We start from the raw sequence: 22,966 nt of genomic DNA, 5'->3' as shown, positions 1-22,966 counted from the left end.
TTTTTCTTGATCAATTTTATCTGATCATTGTGCTTTATTGCTATAATATTTGTGATCAATTGTTTGTGATCAATATGAGCATACTGCTGAATTTAGGAGTGACTGAGTGCTTAACAGAAATACCTCTATGGAATGTCAGAACCGACAAACCTACCCAAGAGGACAACCATATCTGAGTGAGCTTAAATACAAAAGGGTTTGTATGTTGAGCTTAAAATGAAAAAGAGAGGGGTAGTTGTTGTGAGATAAAAGAATTGATGAGAGTTGTGTCAGGATTAAAAGAATATACAGAATCATGTTCTAAACTTCAAATTACCGGGCATACCACATAATCTATTAGTTCTCAATTCTTTCGAGACTAATATTGAAATAGGCAAAGCTTAGGCCAATTCTTGTCACAACCCCACCAGCTACTCATTTATCTCTCAACAGATAAGTGCTTCAATAACAATTGGGGCACGTAGCTCACAATCTATCAATTTCTCATTCGGAGAAAGTTGATATTGAAACAGAAGGATATATGTTCTCCCTTCAAGTCTTTTTGATCATGCATTGAGTCTGATAAATTTGTGTAGTCCACACGATTTATCTTTTTGAGCCTAAATAGAAGCATATGTTGCTTTATCTTTCTACACTATACAGATTTTGCAATTTATGTGTTATTTTGTCGAAACATTCATAGATATGCTATTATTAAGCTATCGATGATTGAATGGAAGACCTGGTGAGATGAGCCTCATAAAGTCTCATATATATAGTACATCCGTTGTACTGAGTATATTTGTTATACTAACAGGCCAATCTTTTTATAAGATTGAAAACAATTTCATACGTTGAAATTGGTTGTTACCTTCCCATTCCCTTAATCTGAAAAGATTATACAAGTGGATTTGAAAAGATCTACTTACATTTTTATTAATAGACGGTTCTCGCTGAAGATTTCATTTATTCTGAAGTATGATGTAATGATTCTCATTTCATCATAAGGGGGAGTATGTAATAATGAATGAAATGTTCAATTCCAAACGATATAAGAGGAATATGTTGTAAAGATCAAGGGGGAGTAACATCAAAGTTGGCAAAAGACTCAAATGAGTGCAACTGGAGATTATTACAGAAGATTATTCCTATGCTACAATGTCTGAGAGTTTTTGAATGTGAAGATCATTGTTTCAAAAGTTTACTGATAAAGATTTCTCGTCGAAGAGGTTGTTTAATTTTGAAGAAGTGTGAGTTTTTGTCTGAAGAAATTCATTTTTGGGGAGAATGTTTGTATCCCTTATCTAAAGAAATTCTTTGTAGATCACATCTTGAAGGTCATTTTTGAAAATCGTTTGCTGATTTTGATCTACATTGTCAAAAGAGAAGATCATTGTTGTTCTACATTCGAGGGGGAGAATGTTAGAAGATTTTCTCATCAAAAGATCATCTGAAGATTTTGAAGTAAAGTTTGTATTTGAAGAAGTCTTAAAGTGCTCAATGCGACAAAGTTCAAACAAGATTCAATGCGTGTAAATTCTTTCAAGCCTGAATACAAAGGGGGGGGGGGGAATGTTAGGACTGAATTTTAGTGATAAATTGTATTCATTTTGAAAGTTAAAATTGTCTATAATTAAAATAGACATCGTGTTTGACTTTGTATATACTTTGACTTTGACTTTGACTTTGACGTTGAAGGGTTCATCTTTGACCCTATATAAAGCTTAGTCTTAGTGTAATTTTGGTAGGAACTCATTTGTAATATTCATTATGTATAATAGAGATTGACTAATCTATGAAGCTTTGACTTTTTCTATCATCTCCTTCCAAGTGTTCATGAGCGCTATATCTTAGATTGCCATGGAATATTGAAGATTTATAAAGATTGATCATCATAGGGACTTTCAATTGTTTTTGTATAATTATATTCATCTTGAAAAGATAAAATTGTCTATAATTGTATTCGTCTTGAAAAGATAAAATTGTCTATAATTATATAATAGACATCGTGTTTGACTTTGTATAATAGTTTGACTTTGACTAGTGGGTTCATGTTTGACCCTATAAATAGGATTTGTTCTTTGTAATTTTGGCATGAGCTAAATTGTAAAATTCATTTACGTATATAGAGTTTGACCAAAGTTGACTTTCTCTCTCATCTCCTTCATAGTGTTCTTAAAGTTCATATCAGATATGCCATGGATTCATAGAGTTTTACTTGAAGATTGATCATAGGGACTATCAGGGTAGGCGATTCGTTTATGAACATCGATCAAAACAAATAGAGCAGGATTTATGTAGAAAACAGTAGAGAGAAAGTAGAACTCGGGAGCAGAAATCGATGGAGAGGAAATATCATATTTTTTCAGGGTATTGTGATACAGCTTCAACACAGTATAAATACTGGGTGAAACCCTAAATGCACCCACGTTTTTCTCCAAAATTCGGAGATAATGGTGAAGAAAAATTCTCCACTAACCATTATCTCAAATACTAAGTCAATCTAGTTAATTTCAAAATAAAACCGATAATTATCCAAATTAAAACTGATAATTATCCTTCTCCTCACGAATTTTTATCAAAAAATTACTTGGAGCTCGGGGAGAGGCTCCTTCTGCTCCGTTGCGGCGTGCAAAATATTCCATTTAATTCATAAATATCTTTTACCTCCTCGGGTAAGTATTCCATTTAATTCACAAATATCAGAATGAATCAACTCTAAAATTGATGTGTCCCTTTTAACAGAAGGAAAAGGTTTCTTTGTAAATTTTGATTTTACACAAGTTTCACATTTTCCAAACTCTTTGTTATCAATTTTGATTAATCCTTTGATATGCATCTTTTCAATATTTTTTACATTTTTATGCGCAAGACGTTTATGCCATAAAGAAATAGAACAAACAGAATAATCCAAAGAAGCAAATTTTTTGAAACTGTCAGGGATTACATCACTTTCAACCATGGAAACATAAAAATTTGAAACACTATCAGTCGTGGCTAACACATTACTTCCTACTGATTCACTCGTTCCGCCCTCCACATAACCATCTTCACTCAGATTAAGAAGATACATACCCAACTGGTAGTATCCCTTTCCAATAAATGTCTTCCTCTTGTAAATCACGACCTTCCTAGCCTCTATATTTATTCCAAACCCATTTTCATCGAGTTTGCTTGCAGAGACGAGGCTCTTGTTAATGGAAGGCACGTAAAGTACATACCCAACTGGTAGTATCCCTTTCCAATAAATGTCTTCCTCTTGTAAATCATGAACTTCCTTGCCTCTATATTTATTCCAAACCCGTTTTCATCGAGTTTGCTTGCAGAGACGAGGCTCTTGTTAATGGAAGGCACGTGAAGTACATTTCGGAGAGTGACGGTCTTGCCGGAAGTGAACTTCATTAGAACGGTACCCATTCCAACGACATACGCACGGCCGTTGTTAGCAACTATCACTTGCTTCCTATCTCGAACGGGTCCAGATTCAACAAACTTGGACCTGGAGTCAAAAACATGAATAGTGGCTCCAGAGTCCAAGCACCAGCCACCTCTTCCAGCCACAATTCACGTGGAGGCCTCTGAGATCATGTCAATCTCTTCCATATGGAGATTCACCACAAGGTATTGAATCCCTTCAACAGAATTAGCAGCAGGAGGTCCAGACTTACTATCCTTGCATTCACGACCATAGTGTCTTGTATTTACGTAGACATGACATCTTCCGACCCTCTTAAACTTCTGTTCGGGGTTTGATTGACTACCAGATCTCTAGAAACTCTTCTTTTGTGGACCCAAGTTTCACTTCCTATTTGGCCCTCCGGCCTTTCCCTTACCCTTGCCTCCAGCCTGCATGCTGTTGTTATTCATCACAGACTTGCCTCTCCTTTCCCGATTATGTGCCTCTTCCTCAATACGAAGATGTTTTAGTAAATCATCCAAAGAATAATCTTCGGTTTTATGCATCATTCTTTTAGAAAAACCTTTCCAAGATGGAGGCAGTTTGTCAATCATTGCCCCTACATGGAAAATTTAAGGAATGTTAATAGAAAGCATTTTCAGTTTGTTTACTAAAACTTGAAGCTCATGCACTTGCTCCATAATTGGTTTTTCATCAACCATTTGGAATCTCAAATACTGAGACACAAGATATTTGTTGGTGCCATCTTCTTGTGACTTGTATTTGAATTCCAAAGCTTTCCACAACTCTCTAGGGCATGAAATCGGGGAAAACAGATCATACAGATGATCTGACAAAGCATTCTTAATGTGTCCACAAGCTAGAGTTTCCTCTTTCTTGCGGATCATTCTCAGCTTTTCCAAATCAGTAATTCTTTGAAGTTCCGGTTGTTTTCTTGGTTCAGGGACCGGATCTTCGGGAATAGGAGGGAGACTTGGGTCCAGGACATAGTAGAGATTACCACCATGAGCATAAATTTCACTTTGTCCGCCCAACGAGTGTAACTCATCCCGTCAAACTTCTCCAATTTCATCATGTCTTGGTTGATAATACGATAGTTTCTGGTGTCCATTTGATATAAAACCTTAAAGATTGTTGAAAAAATATATTCCAATAAGATAGATGAAAAACAAAATAAAGATTTAATCTTTATAAAAGTTTATTTATATAACGGACAAAACTTAAACCTTTTAATATTTAGACCCACCAACACCTCAAATGTGTCAATTCACACAGATTGAATCTATCATTCGCGATAGATTTAATGAAAGAAAGGGGTAGAAGCAGAATCATTCACTTAGTGAACAGGAAATTGAATACAATGCGAGAAATATAAAACCAACCTGTTTAAATCTTTGTCGATTTGGATTATAAACTGCATGGTAAAACCTGTCCTTTAAGGTTTTATATGACCACTCTTAACACGTTGTGAGTCTGCTAGTGGCAAAGCCCCTAGATTTGATATAGAAGGTGATTCGTTTATGAACAGCGATCAAAACGAATAGAGCAGGATTTATGTAGAAAACAATAGAGAGAAAGTAGAACTCGAGAGCAGAAATCGATGGAGAGGAAATATCAGATTTTTTCAGTATATTGTGATACGGCTTCAACCCAGTATAAATACTGGGTGAAACCCTAAATGCACCCACGTTTTTCTCCAAAAATCGGAGATAAAGGTGGAGAAAAATTATCCTCTAACCATTATCTCAAATACTAAGTCAATTTGGTTAATTTCAAAATTAAAACCGATAATTATCCAAATTAAAACTGATAATTATCCTTCTCCTCACGAATTTCTATCAAAAAATTACTCGGAGCTCGGGGCAAGGCTCATTCTGCTTCAATACGGCGTGTGAAGTATTCCATTTATTTACGAAAATATCTTTTACCTCCTCCGGTAAGTATTCCATTTAATTCACAAATATCAGAATGAATAAACTCTAAAATTGATGTGTCCCTTTTAACAGAAGAAAAACGTTTCTTTATAAACTTTGATTTTACACAAGTTTCACATTTTCCAAACTCTTTGTTATCAATTTTGATTAGTCCTTTGTTATGCATCTTTTCAATATTTTTTACATTTGTATGCGCAAGACGTTTATGCCATAAAGAAATAGAACAAACAGAATAATACAAAGAAGCAAATTTATTGAAACTGTCAGGGATTACATCACTTTCAACCATGGAAACAGAAAAATTTGAAACACTACCAAATGTGGCTAACACATTACTCGCTATCGATTCACTCGTTCCGACCTCCTCACAACCATCTTCACTCAGATTAAAGCTATACACACCCAACTGGTAGTATCCCTTTCCAATAAATGTTTTCCTCTTGTAAATCACGACCTTCCTAGCCTCTATATTTATTCCAAACCCGTTTTCATCGATTTTTCTTGCAGAGACGAGACTCTTGTTAATGGAAAGCACGTGAAGTACATTTCGGAGAGTGATGGACTTGCCGGAAGTGAACCTCATTAGCACGGTACCCGTTTCAACGACATCCGCACTGCCGTTGTTAGCAACTGTCACTTGCTTCCCATCTCGAACTAGTCCATATTCAACAAAGTTGGACCTGGAGTCACAAACATGAACAGTGGCTCCATAATCCAACTACCAGCCACCTCTTCCAGCCACAATTCTCGTGGAGGCCTCTGAGATAATGTCAATCTCTTTCATATAGAGATTTGCCACAAGGTGTTGAATCCCCTCAACAGAATTAGCAGCAGGAGGTTCGGACTTTCTGTCTTTGCATTCATGAGCATAGTGTTCCGTTTGTTTGCAGACGTGACATCTTCCGACCCTCTTAAATTTCTATCCCGGGTCCGATTGACTACCAGATCTCTTGAAACTCTTCTTTTGTGGACCCAAGTTCCATTTCCTGTTTGGCCCTCCGGCCCTTCCCTTACCCTTGCCTCTAGCCTGTACGCTGTTGGCATTCATCACAGACTTACCTCTCCTTTCCCGATTACGTGTCTCTTCCTCAATACGAAGGTGTTTTAGTAAATCATCCAAAGAATAATCTTCGGTTTTATGCATCATTTTTTTAGAAAAATCTTTCCAAGATGGAGGTAGTTTGTCAATCACTGCCCTACTTGGAAATTTTCAGGAATAGCAATGGAAAGCATTTTCAGTTTGTTTACTAAAACTTAGAGCTCATGCACTTGCTCTAGAAATGGTTTTTCATCAACCATTTGGAATCTCAAATACTGAGATACAAGATATTTGTTGGTGCCATCTTCTTGTGACTTGTATTTGATTTCCACGGCTTTCCACAACTCTTTAGGGCATGTCATCGGGGAATACAGATCATATAGATGATCTGACAAAGCATTCTTAATGTGTCCACAAGCAAGAGTTTCCTATTCCTTGCAGATCATTCTCAACTTTTCCAAATCAGCAATTCTTTGATGATCCGGTTGTTTTCTTGGTTCACGGACCGGATCTTCGGGAATAGGAGGGAGGTTTGGGTCCAGGACATAGTAGAGTTTTACCACCATCAGCATAAATTTCACTTTGTTCACCCAACGAGTGTAACTCGACCCGTCAAACTTCTTCAATTTCATCATGTCTTGATTGAGAATACGATAGTTTTCGGTGTCCATTTCATATAAAACCTTAAAGATTGTTGAAAAATTATATTCCAATAAGATAGATGAAAAACAAAAGAAAGATTTAACCTTTATAAAACTTTATATATATAACGGACAAAACTTATACCTTTTAATATTCATATCCACCAACACCTCAAATATGTCAATTCACACAGATTGAATCTATCCTTCGCGATAGATTCAATGAAAGAAAGGGGTAGAAGTAGAATTATTCACTTAGTGAACATGAATTTAAATACAATGCGAGAAATATAAAACCAATCTGTTTACATCTCTGTTGATTTGGATGATAAACTGCACGGTAAAACCTATCCTTTAAGGTTCTATACTACCACTCTTAACACGCTGTGAGTCTGCTAGTCGCAAAGCCCAAGGATTTGATGCAGTAGATGATTCGTTTATGTACAGTGATTAAAACGAATAGAGCAGGATTTATGTAGAAAACAGTAGAGAAAAAGCAGAACTCGGGAGCAGAAATCGATGGAGAGGAAATATCATATTTTTTCAGTGCATTATGATACGGCTTCAACCCAATATAAATATTGGGTGAAACCCTAAGTGCACCCACGTTTTTCTTCAAAAATCGGAGATAATGGTGGAGAAAAATTCTCCACTAACCATTATCTCAAATACTAAGTCAATCTGGTTAATTTCAAAATAAAAACCGATAATTATCCAAATTAAAACTGATAATTATCATTCTCCTCACGAATTTTTATCAAAAAATTACTCGGAGCTCGGGGCGAGTCTCCTTTTGCTTCGATGCGGCGTGCGAGGTATTCCATTTAATTCACAAATATCAGAATGAATCAACTCTAAAATTGACGTGTCCCTTTTAACAGAAGGAAAAGATTTCTTTGTAAACTTTGATTTTACACAAGATTCCCATTTTCCAAACTCTTTGTTATCAATTTTGATTAATCCTTTGTTATGCATTTTTTTCAATATTTCTTACATTTGTATGCGCAAGACGTTTATGCCATAAAGAAATAGAACAAACAGAATAATCCAAGCAAATTTATTGAAACTGTCTGGGATTACATCACTTTCAACCATGGAAACAGAAAATTTTGAAACACTATCAGACGTGGCTAACATGTTACTTTCTACCGATTCACTCGTTCCGACCTCCTTACAACCATCTTCACTCAGATTAAGGCGATACATACCCAACTGGTATTATCCCTTTCCAATAAATGTCTTCCTCTTGTTAATCACGACCTTCCTAGCCTCTATATTTATTCTAAACCCGTTTTCATCGAGTTTGCTTGCAGAGACGAGGCTCTTGTTAATGGAAGGCACGTGAAGTACATTTCGAAGAGTGACGGTCTTGCCGGAAGTGAACTTCACACGGTACCCATTCCAACGATATCCGTACGGCCGTTGTTAGCAACTATCACTTGCTTCCCATTTCGAACTGGTCCATGTTCAACAAACTTGGACCTAGAGTCACAAACATGAATAGTGGATCCATAGTCCAAGTACCAGCCACCTCTTGCAGCCACAATTCTCGTGGAGGCTTCTGAGATCATGTCAATCTCTTCCATATGGAGATTCGCCACAAGGTGTTGAATCCCCTCAACAGAATTAGCAGTAGAAGTGGTGGACTTTCTGTCCTTGCATTCACGAGCATAGTGTCTCGTCTCTCCACAGACGTGACATCTTCCGACCCTCTTATACTTCTATCCCGGGTTCGATTGACTTCCATATCTCTTGAAACTCTTCTCTTGTGGACCCAAGTTCCACTTCCTGTTTGGCCCTCCGGCCCTTCTCTTACCCTTGCCTCCAACCTGCACGTTGTTGGCATTCATCACAGGCTTGTCTCTTCTTTCCCGATTATGTGCCTATTCCTCAATACGAAAGTATTTTAGTAAATCATCCAAAGAATAATCTTTGGTTTTATGCATCATTCTTTTAGAAAAATCTTTGCAAGATGGAGGCAGTTTGTCAATCACTACCCCTACTTTGAAAATTTCAGGAATAGCAATAGAAAGCATTTTCAGTTTGTTGAGCTCATGCACTTGCTCCAGAATTGGTGTTTCATCAACCATTTGGAATCTCAAATACTGAGACACATTATATTTGTTGGTGCCATCTTCTTGTGACTTGTATTTGAATTCCAAGGCTTTCCACAACTCTCTAGGGCACGTCATCGGGGAATACAGATCATACAGACGATTCGACAAAGCATTTTTAATGTGTCCACAAGCAAGAGTTTCCTCTTCCTTGCGGATCATTCTCAGCTTTTCCAAATCAGCAATTCTTTGAAGTTCCGGTTGTTTTCTTGGTTCAGGGACCGGATCTTCGGGAATAGGAGGAAGGCTTGGGTCTAGGACATAGTAGAGTTTTACCACCATGAGCATAAATTTCACTTTGTCCGCCCAACGAGTGTAACTCGACCCGTCAAACTTCTCCAATTTCAACATGTCTTGATTGAGAATACGATAGTTTTCGCTGTCCATTTGATATAAAACCTTAAAGATTGTTGAAAAAATATATTCCAATAAGATAGATGAAAAACAAAATAAAGATTTAATCTTTATAAAACTTTATTTATATAACGGACAAAACTTAAACCTTTTAATATTTAGACCCTCGAACACCTCAAATGTGTCAATTCACACAGATTGAATCTATCCTTCGCAATAGATTCAATGAAAGAAAGGGGTAGAAGCAGAATTGTTGACTTAGTGAACTACGAAATTGAATACAATGCGAGAAATATAAAACCAACTTGTTTATCTTTGTCGATTTGGATAATAAACTGCACGGTAAAACCTATCATTTAAGGTTTTATACGACCACTCTTAACATGTTGTGAGTCTGCTAGTCACAAAGCCCTAGGATTTGATGCAGTAGGCGATCCGTTTATGAACAGCGATCAAAACGAATAGAGCAGGATTTATGTAAAAAACAGTAGAGAGAAAGCGCGCCACCTTCGCGAATCCTGCGCGGCTGCGGCCACGGCCACGCGCGCGCGTGTGTGTTGGGCCTTCCATTCAAGACCCCCACCATGAGTCCACCAACATGTTTAAAGCCCATTTTTAGAGAAAGCCTTATAAGCTTCTCTAGAAAATAATTCTCTACCAATGTGGGATGGAAGCTAAACTTCCAACCTACAAATTTTCCAACACATTCTAGCCTGAAGCCGTGATCTGGAAGTTTTATGTACTCATATGTCCAACCTTGGTTGTCAAAGATGTCACCCCTCAAGAAGCTTGGAGTGGCACAAAACAGAACGTGGAAAACTTCAGAGTTTGGGGTTGCATTGCTCATGTTCACACATCAGACGTGAAAAGAAATGAACTTAATGACATAAGTTCTATATGTGTGTTATTGGGTTTTAGTGAAGAATCAAAAGGATACAGATTGTTTAACTCAATCATGCAGAGAGTTATTATAAACAAGGATGTCGTTTTTGATAAACACTTGGGCATAAATTTTTGGCAAACAGATTGATGTTGATTTAACATGGAGCGAAGATGAAAATGACGAAGATGAAATAAATGAATTTGGAAATGAAGAACCAGCTCTAGAAAAAAATGATAGCGATGAGAAACCCGATGCAGAAAGTCCAGGAGCGGATAACGGTGATCAGCAATCCACTGTAACACCAAGGGAGGGTCGACTAAGGACACCTCGTTACCTTGATGACTATGTAGTTTTTAATAGTGATTTTTATGAAGATATTTTTTAGGCTGAAGACGAGTTCAACATGGTAGAATTCAACTCTTTGTGATCCATCATCTTTCGAAGAGGCTTAGATGAGTGAAAAATGGAGAAAGGCTATGCACCTGGAGATACAAGAAATAAACAAGAACCAAACATGGAGATTAACATATTTACTAGAAGGGGCCAAGTGCATTGGTGTGAAGTGGATTTACAAGACTAAGTTGAATGAACTTGGACAAGTAGTCAAGTGTAAGCAAGGCTTGTGGAAAAAGGCTACTCACAAAAACATGGGATAGAGTCAAGAAGTCTATGCACCAGTAGCCCGAATGGACACCGTAAGAATGGTGATTACGACAACAGCTCAAAAGAGATGGGATATTTATCAATTGAATGTCAAGTCAGCATTTCTTCATGGGACGTTGTTGGAGGATGTGTACGTGCAACAACCAAAAGGATGTGTTGTACTAGAAAAGGAACCCAAGATGTAAAAACTTCATAAAGCTCTTTAAGGACTGAAACAAGCTCCTAGAGCTTGGTTCAATTGTATAGAGACCTACTTTATCGAAGAAGGGTCTCAAAAAAGCCAAAATGAACAGACCTTGTTCATAAAGAAAGGTTGCAAAGGTAACATCCTCATTGTTAGTATCTACGTAGACGATCTTATCTACACAAGGAATGATGCCTTGATGATGCAAAAGTTTAAGGCATCTATGTAGAGAGAGTTTGATAGGTCATATCTTGGTAAGATCGATGAAATTCCTCCTAGGAATAGAGGTGTTGCAACTATCCAACAGAATCCACATTTCTCAATGCAAGTATGCTATGAAGTAATGCAACTCGGTGTGCAATCTGATTGTATCGGGGAACAAGCTCGACAATGATGAAGGAGGAGAAAGAGTAGATGAAACTCTCTATAAGAAAATGATTTTGAGCCTCATGTACATTACTACCACTCGGCCAGATCTGCAATTTGCTATAAACTTAATCAGTTGATATATGACAAAACCCACAAACCTGCATTTCTTGACGGCAAAGAGAGTGTTGAGTATCTCAAAGGGACCTTGGATTATGGGTTTTGGTACAAGAAATAAGGAGCAGGTGAACTAAAGGTTTTTACCGATAGTGATTTTGCAGGGGACAGTGACAAAAACAGAAGTACATCTGGCTATGTGTTGAAAAATACAACAGTATCATGGTCTTCAAAGAAGCAAGAGATATGGACGTTATCAACGACTAAGGCCGAGCATGTAGCAGAAGCTGTGTGTGCCTGTCAAGCTATTTGGATCAAAAGAGTACTTGAAGAGTTGGAGCATAAGGTAGAAGAAGGAATCACCATTTTTTGGGACAATATCTCTACCATCAAACTGTCCAAAAATCCAGTATTCCATGGAAGGTGAAATCACATAAGAGTTCGTTATCATTTTTTGAGAGATTTGATTAACGTTGGTATAGTGAAAATGGAGTACTGTGGAACTCAAAAACATATTGAAGACATTCACAAAGGCCTTGAAGCAAGAGTGTTCGAGAGACTCGGGAGGCAGCTTGGATTATGCTCAGCAGCAGTAAACAAAGCGAGTAAACTCCGTTTGGTTTATGGGAGGGCTTGTTAAGTCTTGTTTTAATATTGCTTGTTTATTAGTTACAAGTTTATGAGGGAATCAAGGATGGTTTACTTAGTCTTGGTTGTTGTTAACAAAAGTCCTTATTCTGTAAGAATCAGTTAGGAGTCAATTTCTTCAGATATCCTTTGTACGTTGGATTTTGCAAGGCTGTTTAAAGCCATGATGCCATTTCTTAATAAAAGTATTGACTTCTTAATTTTTTGCAGTCTCTGTTTCTTAGAACTCAACAATTAGTGGCAATTATTTTTCATATCTTTTTAATTAGTGTCTACTTTTTTGGTAACTAACAACCTTTAATGCCTAGGTGAGTAGTTACCACATATTTGGTCTCTAAAGGACGTTAACAGCCACTAACGGAGTCGTTAACCAATGACCTACTTCATAGTCGTCACTAACTTTAGTTACTAATTGATCAAGTTAGTGACGATTTTTATTGGTTTAGTGACTAGATTAGTCGTCAATGACCACTCTAGTTTTTGGTCACTAATTAATGACCTTGCATGGTCACTAACACAAATTAGTGACCAAAAATAACCACCCTTTTGGTCAGTAAACGACCTTAGTTAAACCCACTGGATCTTTCACCGGTTATGCATCTCAACCTAATTTTGAACATATGAAAACTTCTACAAGATAAAGACCTTAATTCTCTTTCATTGAAACTAGAAACTATGGATATCAACATGCAGGAAGATCATCAGGGGGTGGAAGCAAGCTTTGAGATGACTTCGAACCACTCTTCACGATGAAACCCGAAGCAAGACCCCACGAAGTATGTTCTTCAAGATGGCAGTGCATAAACCATACCCCTGGATTATCTGCATTGATTCGAACCGCTGCCCATCCCCCCATTGGTACCCCGACCGTGTTCCTCTCAGGTGGATCTACAAGGTTGTATCCCACAGTATCCTTGTCCGCATTGTAATTTCCATATCCCGTACCCACGATGAAAAAGTTATGGCCATGAATATGAATCGGGTGATTTTCCAAGTTAAGAAAACCTGTATCTTGAAGAACGATTTCTAACCTCGTCCCATACTCCACCGCAAAGAGTTTTGTACCGAAATCTGGATTTAGGTTATGCATCAATGGGTCGATTCCTGTATAGTCAAAAACATGTGGTGGCTTGTGTGGGAAGTCATAAGAGTACTGAGTAGAAGAAGAATTTAGGTAATACCATTCCAGTATTGAGGTAGGGGGACGGATAAATGATTGGTTGTTCATGGAAGCTGCGTATCTCTTCCCATTCAACCCTTTGCAAGTTTGGTTAGCAGGACAATCTTGAAGGTTAAGACTGATAGTGATAACAACACGTTTATCAATCTTTTTTGGCACGTTACAAGGGTACCTGGCCGTTGCAAGACTCCGGAGTTGGCGTGAAAATGTTGTGGCAAACGCGTGATCTTCCATTTGTGGGAGATGTTGAGGCAAAACAAGATCAGATGGTTCCGGGAGAAGCATATTTTCTGCCATTGTTCCTTTGTATTTCAAGAAACCGATTGTGGTAGAGTTGTCGAAAGGGAATACAGTGGTGAGGTAAGGCCTGGCGGCCATAACGAACAATCCGGTGGAGTCATGGTGGTACTGATTTGCAGTGAAGAGCACGGTAGATGTTTGTCCTGGTGTGATCATGATGGCTTTGGTATCAAAGGGTTTGGTGTACGACGCATCGATCTCGACGACTGTAAGTGTATGGTTGGCTATGGTGAAGAAGAGCTCGTCGTTAAGGGCTGCGTTGATGATCCTAAGCATGTAGGTCTTCCCATGTTCCACAGTCTGAATAAAAGTATCTACAAGCAAAAGACCAAGTTATTAATTATTTGATTATTGTTACTCAAAATTCTAAACAAATCAAATAAAATTTATAGTTAATTTTGATACAAAACATCTTATTTAATATTAGGAGTTCTTTGATACATAAGAAAATTAAATTGAAAACCTAGAATAAAGCATAGGACGATCATATCGCATACTAAAAACTTGAAAGGTTTATGAAATCAACCAAAAAAAGAAGTTTCCCGTAACGATGGAATTCAGTTAAAAGCACGTCATCCGTGAGAAGTAGTTTTGTACCCGAAACATAATTGACTTCCGCCCAGGTCAAATTGCGTCGACATTTCCCATCCGACCAGATAAATCTCTATCATTTTCTTACAACCGTCAGACTAACAAAATGGGCACGTTTTTTTAGATTTTACATGCATCCTAATCTAGACTTCACAAGATTTTAAAAAATGTGTCCTAAAGACTTAAAAAGAGTTGAAGAAAATAGCATTAAAATCCACCTCTTATCTAAATATATTACGGGAAGATATTGAAACGACTTTATCTGACAAGTTTTATCTATAAAGTTTAATAACATAACTACGCACAAAAAGTATATTATGTTATTATTTTTTGTATACAACCCTTTTGGCAACTTAATTATAGATAAAAGGTTAATCGGCCAGTTTAGAAAAATGATTTATATCTATACTCCTTTATAAGAAAGGATTTACGGGTATTCTTGAAATTTTAAGTGGTACAACTTAATAAGCTTAATGTATAAACTAAAAAGTTGCACAACCTTACTGAGTTAAAATTCGAATCAATTTTAATTTTTAAATCACAGCTCGTATACCTTATAGTTTGTTATTTAATTTATTTTATATTCCTTACTTTTTTATTTTTTATTTTTTATTTTTTATTTTACATCATTATTATGTTAACATAATTAATTGTATTGAAGAAAAATATACTAAAAAACGTTTTTTTTTACATATTACACCATTATAATCATCGTCAATACCTTCAAAATGAGTTCAGTATTTAATTTATTGAATTTAAACATACTACTAAATATAAAGAATACCTACCATTTAATTTGTTGTATATCATTACTTTTTGTTTTTACATCTTTAGCATATTAAAAATACATATTCACATTTAGTATACAATCATAATCCTCTCGTCGATACCTTCAAAAGAAGCTCATTATTGAATATTTATGAATTTAATAATATTATAAAGTATCATAAATATTTATGAATCCATAGAACACCTTAAACGGTTACAATGAAATTTATATCCACATCTATACTTCCTTATAATGGAGCACCCTTATCTCGAATTTTTAAGATGTTCAAACTAATGTACAAGTTTCAAAGAACATAACCTCCGCCCCCCGAATTATCTCCCACATCCACTACTTCTAACGCCCCAGGTCCCACGCCTCTTAATTACTTGTCTACATGGAGAATCTTCCTCCAAGATGTTAGACCCTATGATTTTGCATCTGTAAAGTATTAGAAAGCTCTAAAAGTGTTGGACTCCAGAACCTGCTTCATGAAGAACTAGTGGTGCTTAACCAAAAGATCATCCGACAAGCCAGAGACCTCACCACCCTCTAAATATACTTACCAACTCAATCATCATCAATAATGTGCAAATATATATGAAGCTCACGTTCTATAACCATTCCCGCCCAAAGTTTGTTATAGCACCATTACACGTGGATGTTTCGCATTGGTGTGTGGTTTGACTTTCTTGTTTTAGGTGTATAAATAGGAGTTCACACTTATCTCAATGTAAGTTTTTGAATGCACTCTTTCACACATAGTGTTGTGGTGACGGTGACAATCATTAATCAATCCTCCAAAGTGTACTTCAGACCTTCAAATCAATATATGATGACGATGATAACTCAATTCTATTGGTGATATTTATTGTTTTCATCAAAACTGTTTTACCCAATTTCATAGATCTTAAATTGCTTCTGCTCTAACTCTTACAAGTTAATCTAAATCGAGTAATCTAAGATCCAACATAAGATAAGCATAAGTATAGTTTTCAAGTATTATTATCACATTTCTTATAAATAATTTTACTTTCGAGTTTGTTCATTAGTTACAAGATGCAAAACTACAAACTTATAATGCATAAGTTGGTCTCTACAAACTAAAAAACACAAATGATATGGGTTTAAAAACCCTCCTATCAAGCTATCAATTACAAAATATTTGACCAAGCAAAAATGATGGATTCCGCCAATTAGAAACTCTTAGGGGTGTTTGGTTCATATAATGAAATTTGATGGAATTGGACACCATCAAAGGAATTTGACTTTGAAGAAATTGGAATAGAATTTGACTACGCGTTTGATTGGTAGGAATATAAATGAAATCTCTCTATAGAATTGGAACAATCGCCTTTGTTTGGAGATCCCAGTACCCACACCCTACCAATTACCATGTCACTACTATCGTCGTCACACCTACCCAGCCCCACCCATACCCAAACCCAAACCCTGCCCCACCACCCCACCCGCCCCACCATTCCTGCTCCAGCCAGAGTGAGAAAGTGGGTGACAGGGTGGTATCTGTGACGACTACAGTGGTAGGACGATGATTAGTGGTAGGTTGGAGTTAGGTAAGGTGGGGCGGGGGGCGAGGGTCGGGGAGGGGCAGGACAGTGGGGTAGATAGGGCTAGGTGGAGCGTGGTAACTGTGACGATGATAGTGGTGGGATAGTGGTCGGATGGCTGGGGCTTGGGAGTGGGGGGTATGACGACAACAACAGCAACAATAGTGACATGGTGTTTAGTGGTGGTGAGTTGGGGTAGGGTGTGGGTGAGTGGCAGTTGTGAAGGTGACAATAGTGGCATGAGGGTGGGGCTTAGGTTAGGGCGGGGCAGGCTGCGACAATAATTGTGTCAAGGAATGATGAATTCATTCATTTATAGAATTCAATGGAATTTGAAAATTTTCATTCATTTCAAGAAATGAACCAAACAAATGAATTTGTCATTTCAATTCCATCAAACTTCTTCAAATTCCGCAAACCAAACACCGTTAAGATTTTCGAATGGATGTAATTTAAAATTAATTAACAAACTAATTTTTAAAATCAAATGATTTTAAATTTAGTTAAAAAATATTTTTTAAATCAAATGACGGAAGAAATTCGTAGGAGAACTCTTTCAGACTGGTTTCCTACAAATTTTAGAATTAGTTAAAAAATTATTTCGATAATCAGATGATGCTTCTGTAGGAAATTTGTACAAAATTGTAAGAATTTCCAATTTGTAATCGGAAATCCGTACGTAACCGATTTCCAATGGAAATTTGCCTTTGGAAACTTTCATAGCTGAAAGTCCAATTTTTGGTGTCGTGTTAAAAAGTTGGTACAGACGGATTTTTCCAATCTCTAGATATAACTTATTAGATCGTCTAATTTCGTCCTAACAACTTATTCCATTAAGTTTCAAAGCCAGTTAGGAATTCTATGAGACTAATATCGTTGCAGCAGGGTGGACCGTCAAGTAATTGAAATGATACATCAAGACGATTACTAAAATTGTTGCAGCAGGGTGAAGCGTCAAGTAATTCAAATGATACACAAGACGATATTTCCACATATTTGAACAAACATATAACCATTTCAACAAATTCTTCACCCAGATCGAGTTCCGTAAGATACAAGTTTTGAGTCTTTGTTATGACATTACCTTTGAGAGAGCAAGGGTAAAGTGATCCAGGTAAACCATTAATGGTATAGGCATCGGATGAGTTCGGACCACTGCCAAACTTGTACATTTCGTCTTCTATCCCTTCAACAGGTAAGTTCCACCATTCTCCTACCAATCACCAATCAGTATATACAACAACTGTTATCGACACTTGATTTATCAAAATGAAACGGATGGAACATGAATATAACTTGATCTTTGAAAAAGTAATCACCAAATATGATGGGGATTTCGGCTTCAATTGGAATAGAGAACGGGTAGGGCATACGAGGGTATATGACGATGGCGCCATAGACGGTGGCACGCTGCCAAGCAATATGAGCATGCCACCAGAGGGTACCCCTCTGACCGGTCACAGTGAACTTGTACGTATAAGATCCACCTGGTTTTATGGGACACTGGGTAACATATGCTGGCCCATCTGCCCATCCACTTCGTAGTTGTTTGATTCCATGCCTGCTCATCACAACACAGTAGGATTAATTAGAGGTAGATCAAGAAAGCTTCAAAACAACACCACCATACATATGTTTTGAAATTGGATTAAAAGGAGTTGGGTACAACCTCTAATTGAAAACATGTTCATGGTTCCATATAATTTATTTTATGTAAAAGCTTGGTTTTGATATATCACACGCCCAAGTGCTTCCATCCATTCACACCATATTCATGAAATATTATATATATATATATATATATATATATATATATATATATATATATGGCCAAGATCAAATGCTAACCATCATTTTTGTGTTAACCTTATTAACTAATCTTAGTCATACAAATCTATAATCAACGGTTAAGATTAATCAATAAAAAAAATTAAATTTTAAAGTTTGAATTTTAACGAGGCCTAGTGAACAATGATGAAAGGGGCATTTTGGGAAGAAAAAAAATACACTTATCAAGGGTATTCTAGTAAATTGAATTCATTTGTAACCCCCAAACAATTAATGGGAAGTTACAAACAATCAAATCCCAAAAAATATGCATTCATATTATTATTAATTTTTTTTTACTATTGATCTTTCATGTTCATTCTTATATGAATTCCTAAATCGCATAAAAAATACGGTAGTAACAATTTTCGGTATTGATCAATTTGAACACAAATGAACTGTGAACACAATTTGAACAAAAATGAACAACCGTGAACAAAATTTGAACACAAATGAACCGTGAACACGATATGAGCACGATATAAACACAAATGAACACGATATGTGCAATTTTTGGCCCATATATTCACATACATAGATGTCCCATAAAATTAAGGTAGCATCTGTTAATTTGTGTTCATCTGTTAATTTGTTCAAATTGTGTTCACGGTTCATTTGTGTTCAAATTGTGTTCACGGTTGTTCATTTATGTTCAAATTGTGTTCACGGTTCATTTGTGTTCAAATTGATCAATACCGAAAATYGTTACTACCGTGTTTCTTATGCGATTTAGGAATTCATACAAGAATGAACATGGAAGATCAATAGTAAAAAAAAATTAATAATATGAATGCATATTTTTTGGGATTTGATTGTTTGTAACTTCCCATTAATTGTTTGGGGGTTACAAATGAATTCAATTTACTACAATACCCTTGTAAGGGTAAAATGAACAAGACATAAACCTATAAGAATAATGGAATTTGATTGGTTGAGAGGGTTTTCAGAGTTAACACAAAAATGATGGTTAACATTTGATCTTCCCTCTATATAGGGCCTATATATATATGTGTGTGTGTGTGTATATATATATATATATATAGAGAGAGAGAGAGAGGGGGGTGTTAAATCAAATGAGAACAACAAAAACATTACAAAGCACGTGAGAACCAATTTAAAAATAAATTTTTTCCATTTTTTTTAATCAAATGTCAGGATTTAAGATATTGTTTTACATATATTTGTTTTATAATGTAAGAGTTTCATATGTATTTGTTTCATCATATGAATATTTTTTAATTATATTTTTAAATTTTACTAAACGAATAAAAAAATTCATATGCACTTTTTTTTCATAAGTTGAACACAAACATATGTGAAACAATACACCAAATCATAGCTCACTACAACAAAATTGGGTTTATAGAATGTCCCCAATCTCGAAGTGTCCCAATAGACCTCTATATATGACTTAATTTATAGGACTAAAATATAAACCATCATATCTAAAGGCGTTGTAATAAGTTTATATGACGTTTTTGAGCGTTTTAACAAGTTTTTGAGGACATTTTTAGTACAATGTATCGCATTAGCAACTTTATAGAACAGTTTTGAGAAATTGTCCTATAAAATCAATTTTTTATAGAACACTTGTTTTTATAGGACAATTTTTCAAATAGTGTCCTATAAAGTTGATAATGAAACGTTTTATATTAAAAGTGTCCTAAAAACTTATTACGACATCAAAAATCGTCATATAAATTTAATACAACACCTTTAGATATGACACTTTATTTTTGTGGTCCTATAAAAAGGTCTATTAGGATGCTTAGAATTTTGGAGTGTCCTATAAACCCGATTTTGTTGTAATGAATTTTAATAATAAAAAATAATGTAACAAGATATTTTTATATCGGCTCTCACAAGTTTTTAACTTTTTATGGTTTTCATTTGTTTACTCTGTGTGTATATATATATATATATATATATTGAGAGAGAGAGACAGGGGGGAGATTAATACGATAATGCTAACTATTAAAGAAAAGAAAAATGTCGTTAATGTACAAAATCACATGTGACTTTACATTAATGTCTAAAAAGTGGAATCAGACGACTTTTAAACATGTATGATTTTGTACATGAATAAATGTATGTGTGTGTATGAATCATGTATGATTTTGTACGTGAATATATATATATATATATATATATATGTGTGTGTGTGTGTGTGTGTGTGTGCGTGCGCGCACGTACATCAATTATATATGATTTTGTACATTAACGTCATTTTTCTTATTTTCTTAAATTGTTAGTGTTCTCGTTTGAACCTATCAAAAAAAAAATATATATATATATATATAGGGGCCCAATCAAATGAGAACTGATTAGTTTGTGATAACTGTGAGGTCTAATCTCAACCACAAATCAACGGATAAATTAGGAAATTAATAATTATGGTAGTTTGAGTTAAAATTATAATTAGAGGGCATATTAGGTATTTTTTTTTAAACTCCTCTCTCATCTCTCCGACCTCCGGTGAAATCGGTATCACAGTATATCATAATGGGTCACATTGTGTATTACAATGGGTATCACATTGTGTATCTTTGTTTTTAAGGTTTGAGTTGATATCATAGTTGGTATCACAATGGTATCACAGTATATCATAATGAGTATCACATTGTGTATCTTTGTGATTAMTTGGTACCTGCCGGATTAATGTTCACCGGAGGCCGGAGATTGGAGGTCGGAGAGATGAGAGAGGAGAGAGAAGTTTTTAAAAATACCTAAAATGTCCTCTAATTATAATTTTAACTCAAATTACCATAATTATTAATTTCCTAATTTATCTGTTGATTTGTGGTTGAGATTGGATCTCACAGTTACCACAAACTAATCAATTTTTCCTTGAATATGCCTATATATATATATACATATACATATATATATATAAACCACTAATTAATGATTGTGTTACCATTATTATATAGAAAACAATTATCATCAAATATTAAAACTAAATACAGAATTCAAGAATACATAAAAGATATGCTATTAATTTAATTACCAATGGATGGTGGTGTTTCTGGGAACACCATTCGTCACCTTAATCTCTACCTGCTCTCCTTCATTTACAGCAATCGTTGGTCCTGGATACTCCCCATTTACTGTTAATATTGCTTTTCTATTGCATACACGACTGATATTCTTCCATTCAACCTGAATAATTAATTTTAATAACTTCAAATCAAATTCCCAAATTCAGCCATAACTTTACAATCAATTTAAACTTCATGTTGCAGGATGATTATGGAGCACAATGTCACCACAACTTTTAACTCTATATCATAATTAACCCCAAGAATTACACCCAAATGAGTGTGTGTGTGTCTCTGTGTGTTTGTGTCTGTGTGATAGAGAGAGAGAGAGGGTACGTTGAAGCGAAAACGTCTTGAGATGGTGGAAGACGAAGAAGATGATACAACGTTAATCGTAAACGAGAGTACAATTAGAACTGTTGGCAAAACACAATAATGCTTCCTCATATCACTTAATCTATGCATGTATGATAAACTCCAAAAGGCAAAAGGGAGCTCACTCTATAGAAGCCACCAAGCACCCATATATATATACAACCAAAAAAACATGTGATAACGCTCTCCTTTTGTTTTACTCATTTGATTAGTACATAAGTTTGGAGTCTGGAATCTTGAGAGCTCCATATGATTTAAGAAGAAAAATGCTATCAAACAAATGCATTTATTTTAATTAATTGTAAAGCATTCTATTGTCCATGGAGAATTCATTTCTTAAATAAATGCTTAGATGCTTGCTTGATATCATCTTAGCTTGAAACCCGGACTAGCGAACGTCGTTATTAGGAAAAAGACTTCCATTGATGAACATCAGTATCGGACTACTAACGAATTTCTGAAATTTGATATCTTACTTAATTTGTTGACTTTCATTACAAATAAATCTCTCACTGATTTTCATTACTCCTTTTATTTTTCGTTAATCTCATAAATTACTGAAGGAGTATTGATTAAAACTAATTGATTTTTTTTCAAGAATGAATTATACTTTTGCTCCTTATGGTATGTCAAAAATCTATATATATATTAAAGAAGAAACCACATGTAATGATGTGGCCTTTTCTCAAAACAAGAAAATGTTTTATCTTTTTTCTCCTTTTTTCAAGCTTTCCCTACCTCAATATTTGTTTTTTATTTTTAATATTCACATTTAAGACCTTTTAATTATGTTGTTTCAACCTATTCATATTCCCTATAATAATTACTCTTTTAACTTTCATTATTTCTCTCTATTTGGTTACAAATTTTCATTTTCTCTTCAAGGTAAACCTCTATAATAATCTCTCAATTCTTCCTCTATATTCATGTATAATTTTGTGGTACACTTCTATGATAATCTCTCTATTAATCTCTCGATTT

The 22,966-nt window shown here is 35.5% G+C and overlaps 2 protein-coding genes across 2 annotated transcripts in view; both read right to left on the bottom strand.

The window, feature by feature from the left end:
* Positions 1-8,396: 8,396 nt before the first annotated feature.
* LOC112525010 lies at positions 8,397-9,512 on the bottom strand. Its single transcript, XM_025134956.1, has 3 exons — positions 9,015-9,512; positions 8,841-8,894; positions 8,397-8,732 (listed from the first exon to the last, which is right to left on the bottom strand). Exons 1-3 carry the CDS (start codon positions 9,510-9,512, stop codon positions 8,397-8,399), a joined length of 888 nt encoding a protein of 295 aa, XP_024990724.1.
* Positions 9,513-13,022: 3,510 nt separating this feature from the next.
* The window catches only part of LOC112525009 (laccase-1-like), a 16,333-nt gene continuing 6,389 nt past the window's right edge, over positions 13,023-22,966 (bottom strand). Inside the window, exons 9-13 of the mRNA XM_025134955.1 lie at positions 21,947-22,111; positions 21,580-21,731; positions 18,065-18,306; positions 17,830-17,958; positions 13,023-14,134 (exon numbers count right to left, since the gene is read on the bottom strand). Coding sequence (XP_024990723.1) covers positions 13,023-14,134; positions 17,830-17,958; positions 18,065-18,306; positions 21,580-21,731; positions 21,947-22,111 — 1,800 coding nt within the window. The remainder of the gene's footprint in view (positions 14,135-17,829; positions 17,959-18,064; positions 18,307-21,579; positions 21,732-21,946; positions 22,112-22,966) is intronic.

This window comes from Cynara cardunculus (genome assembly GCF_001531365.2).
Source record: "Cynara cardunculus var. scolymus isolate 2C chromosome LG 13, CcrdV1, whole genome shotgun sequence".
NCBI classification, from domain to species: Eukaryota; Viridiplantae; Streptophyta; class Magnoliopsida; order Asterales; family Asteraceae; genus Cynara; species Cynara cardunculus.
The sequence above is the reverse complement of the archived record's forward strand: the minus strand, read 5'-3'. Positions and strand labels throughout refer to the sequence as shown.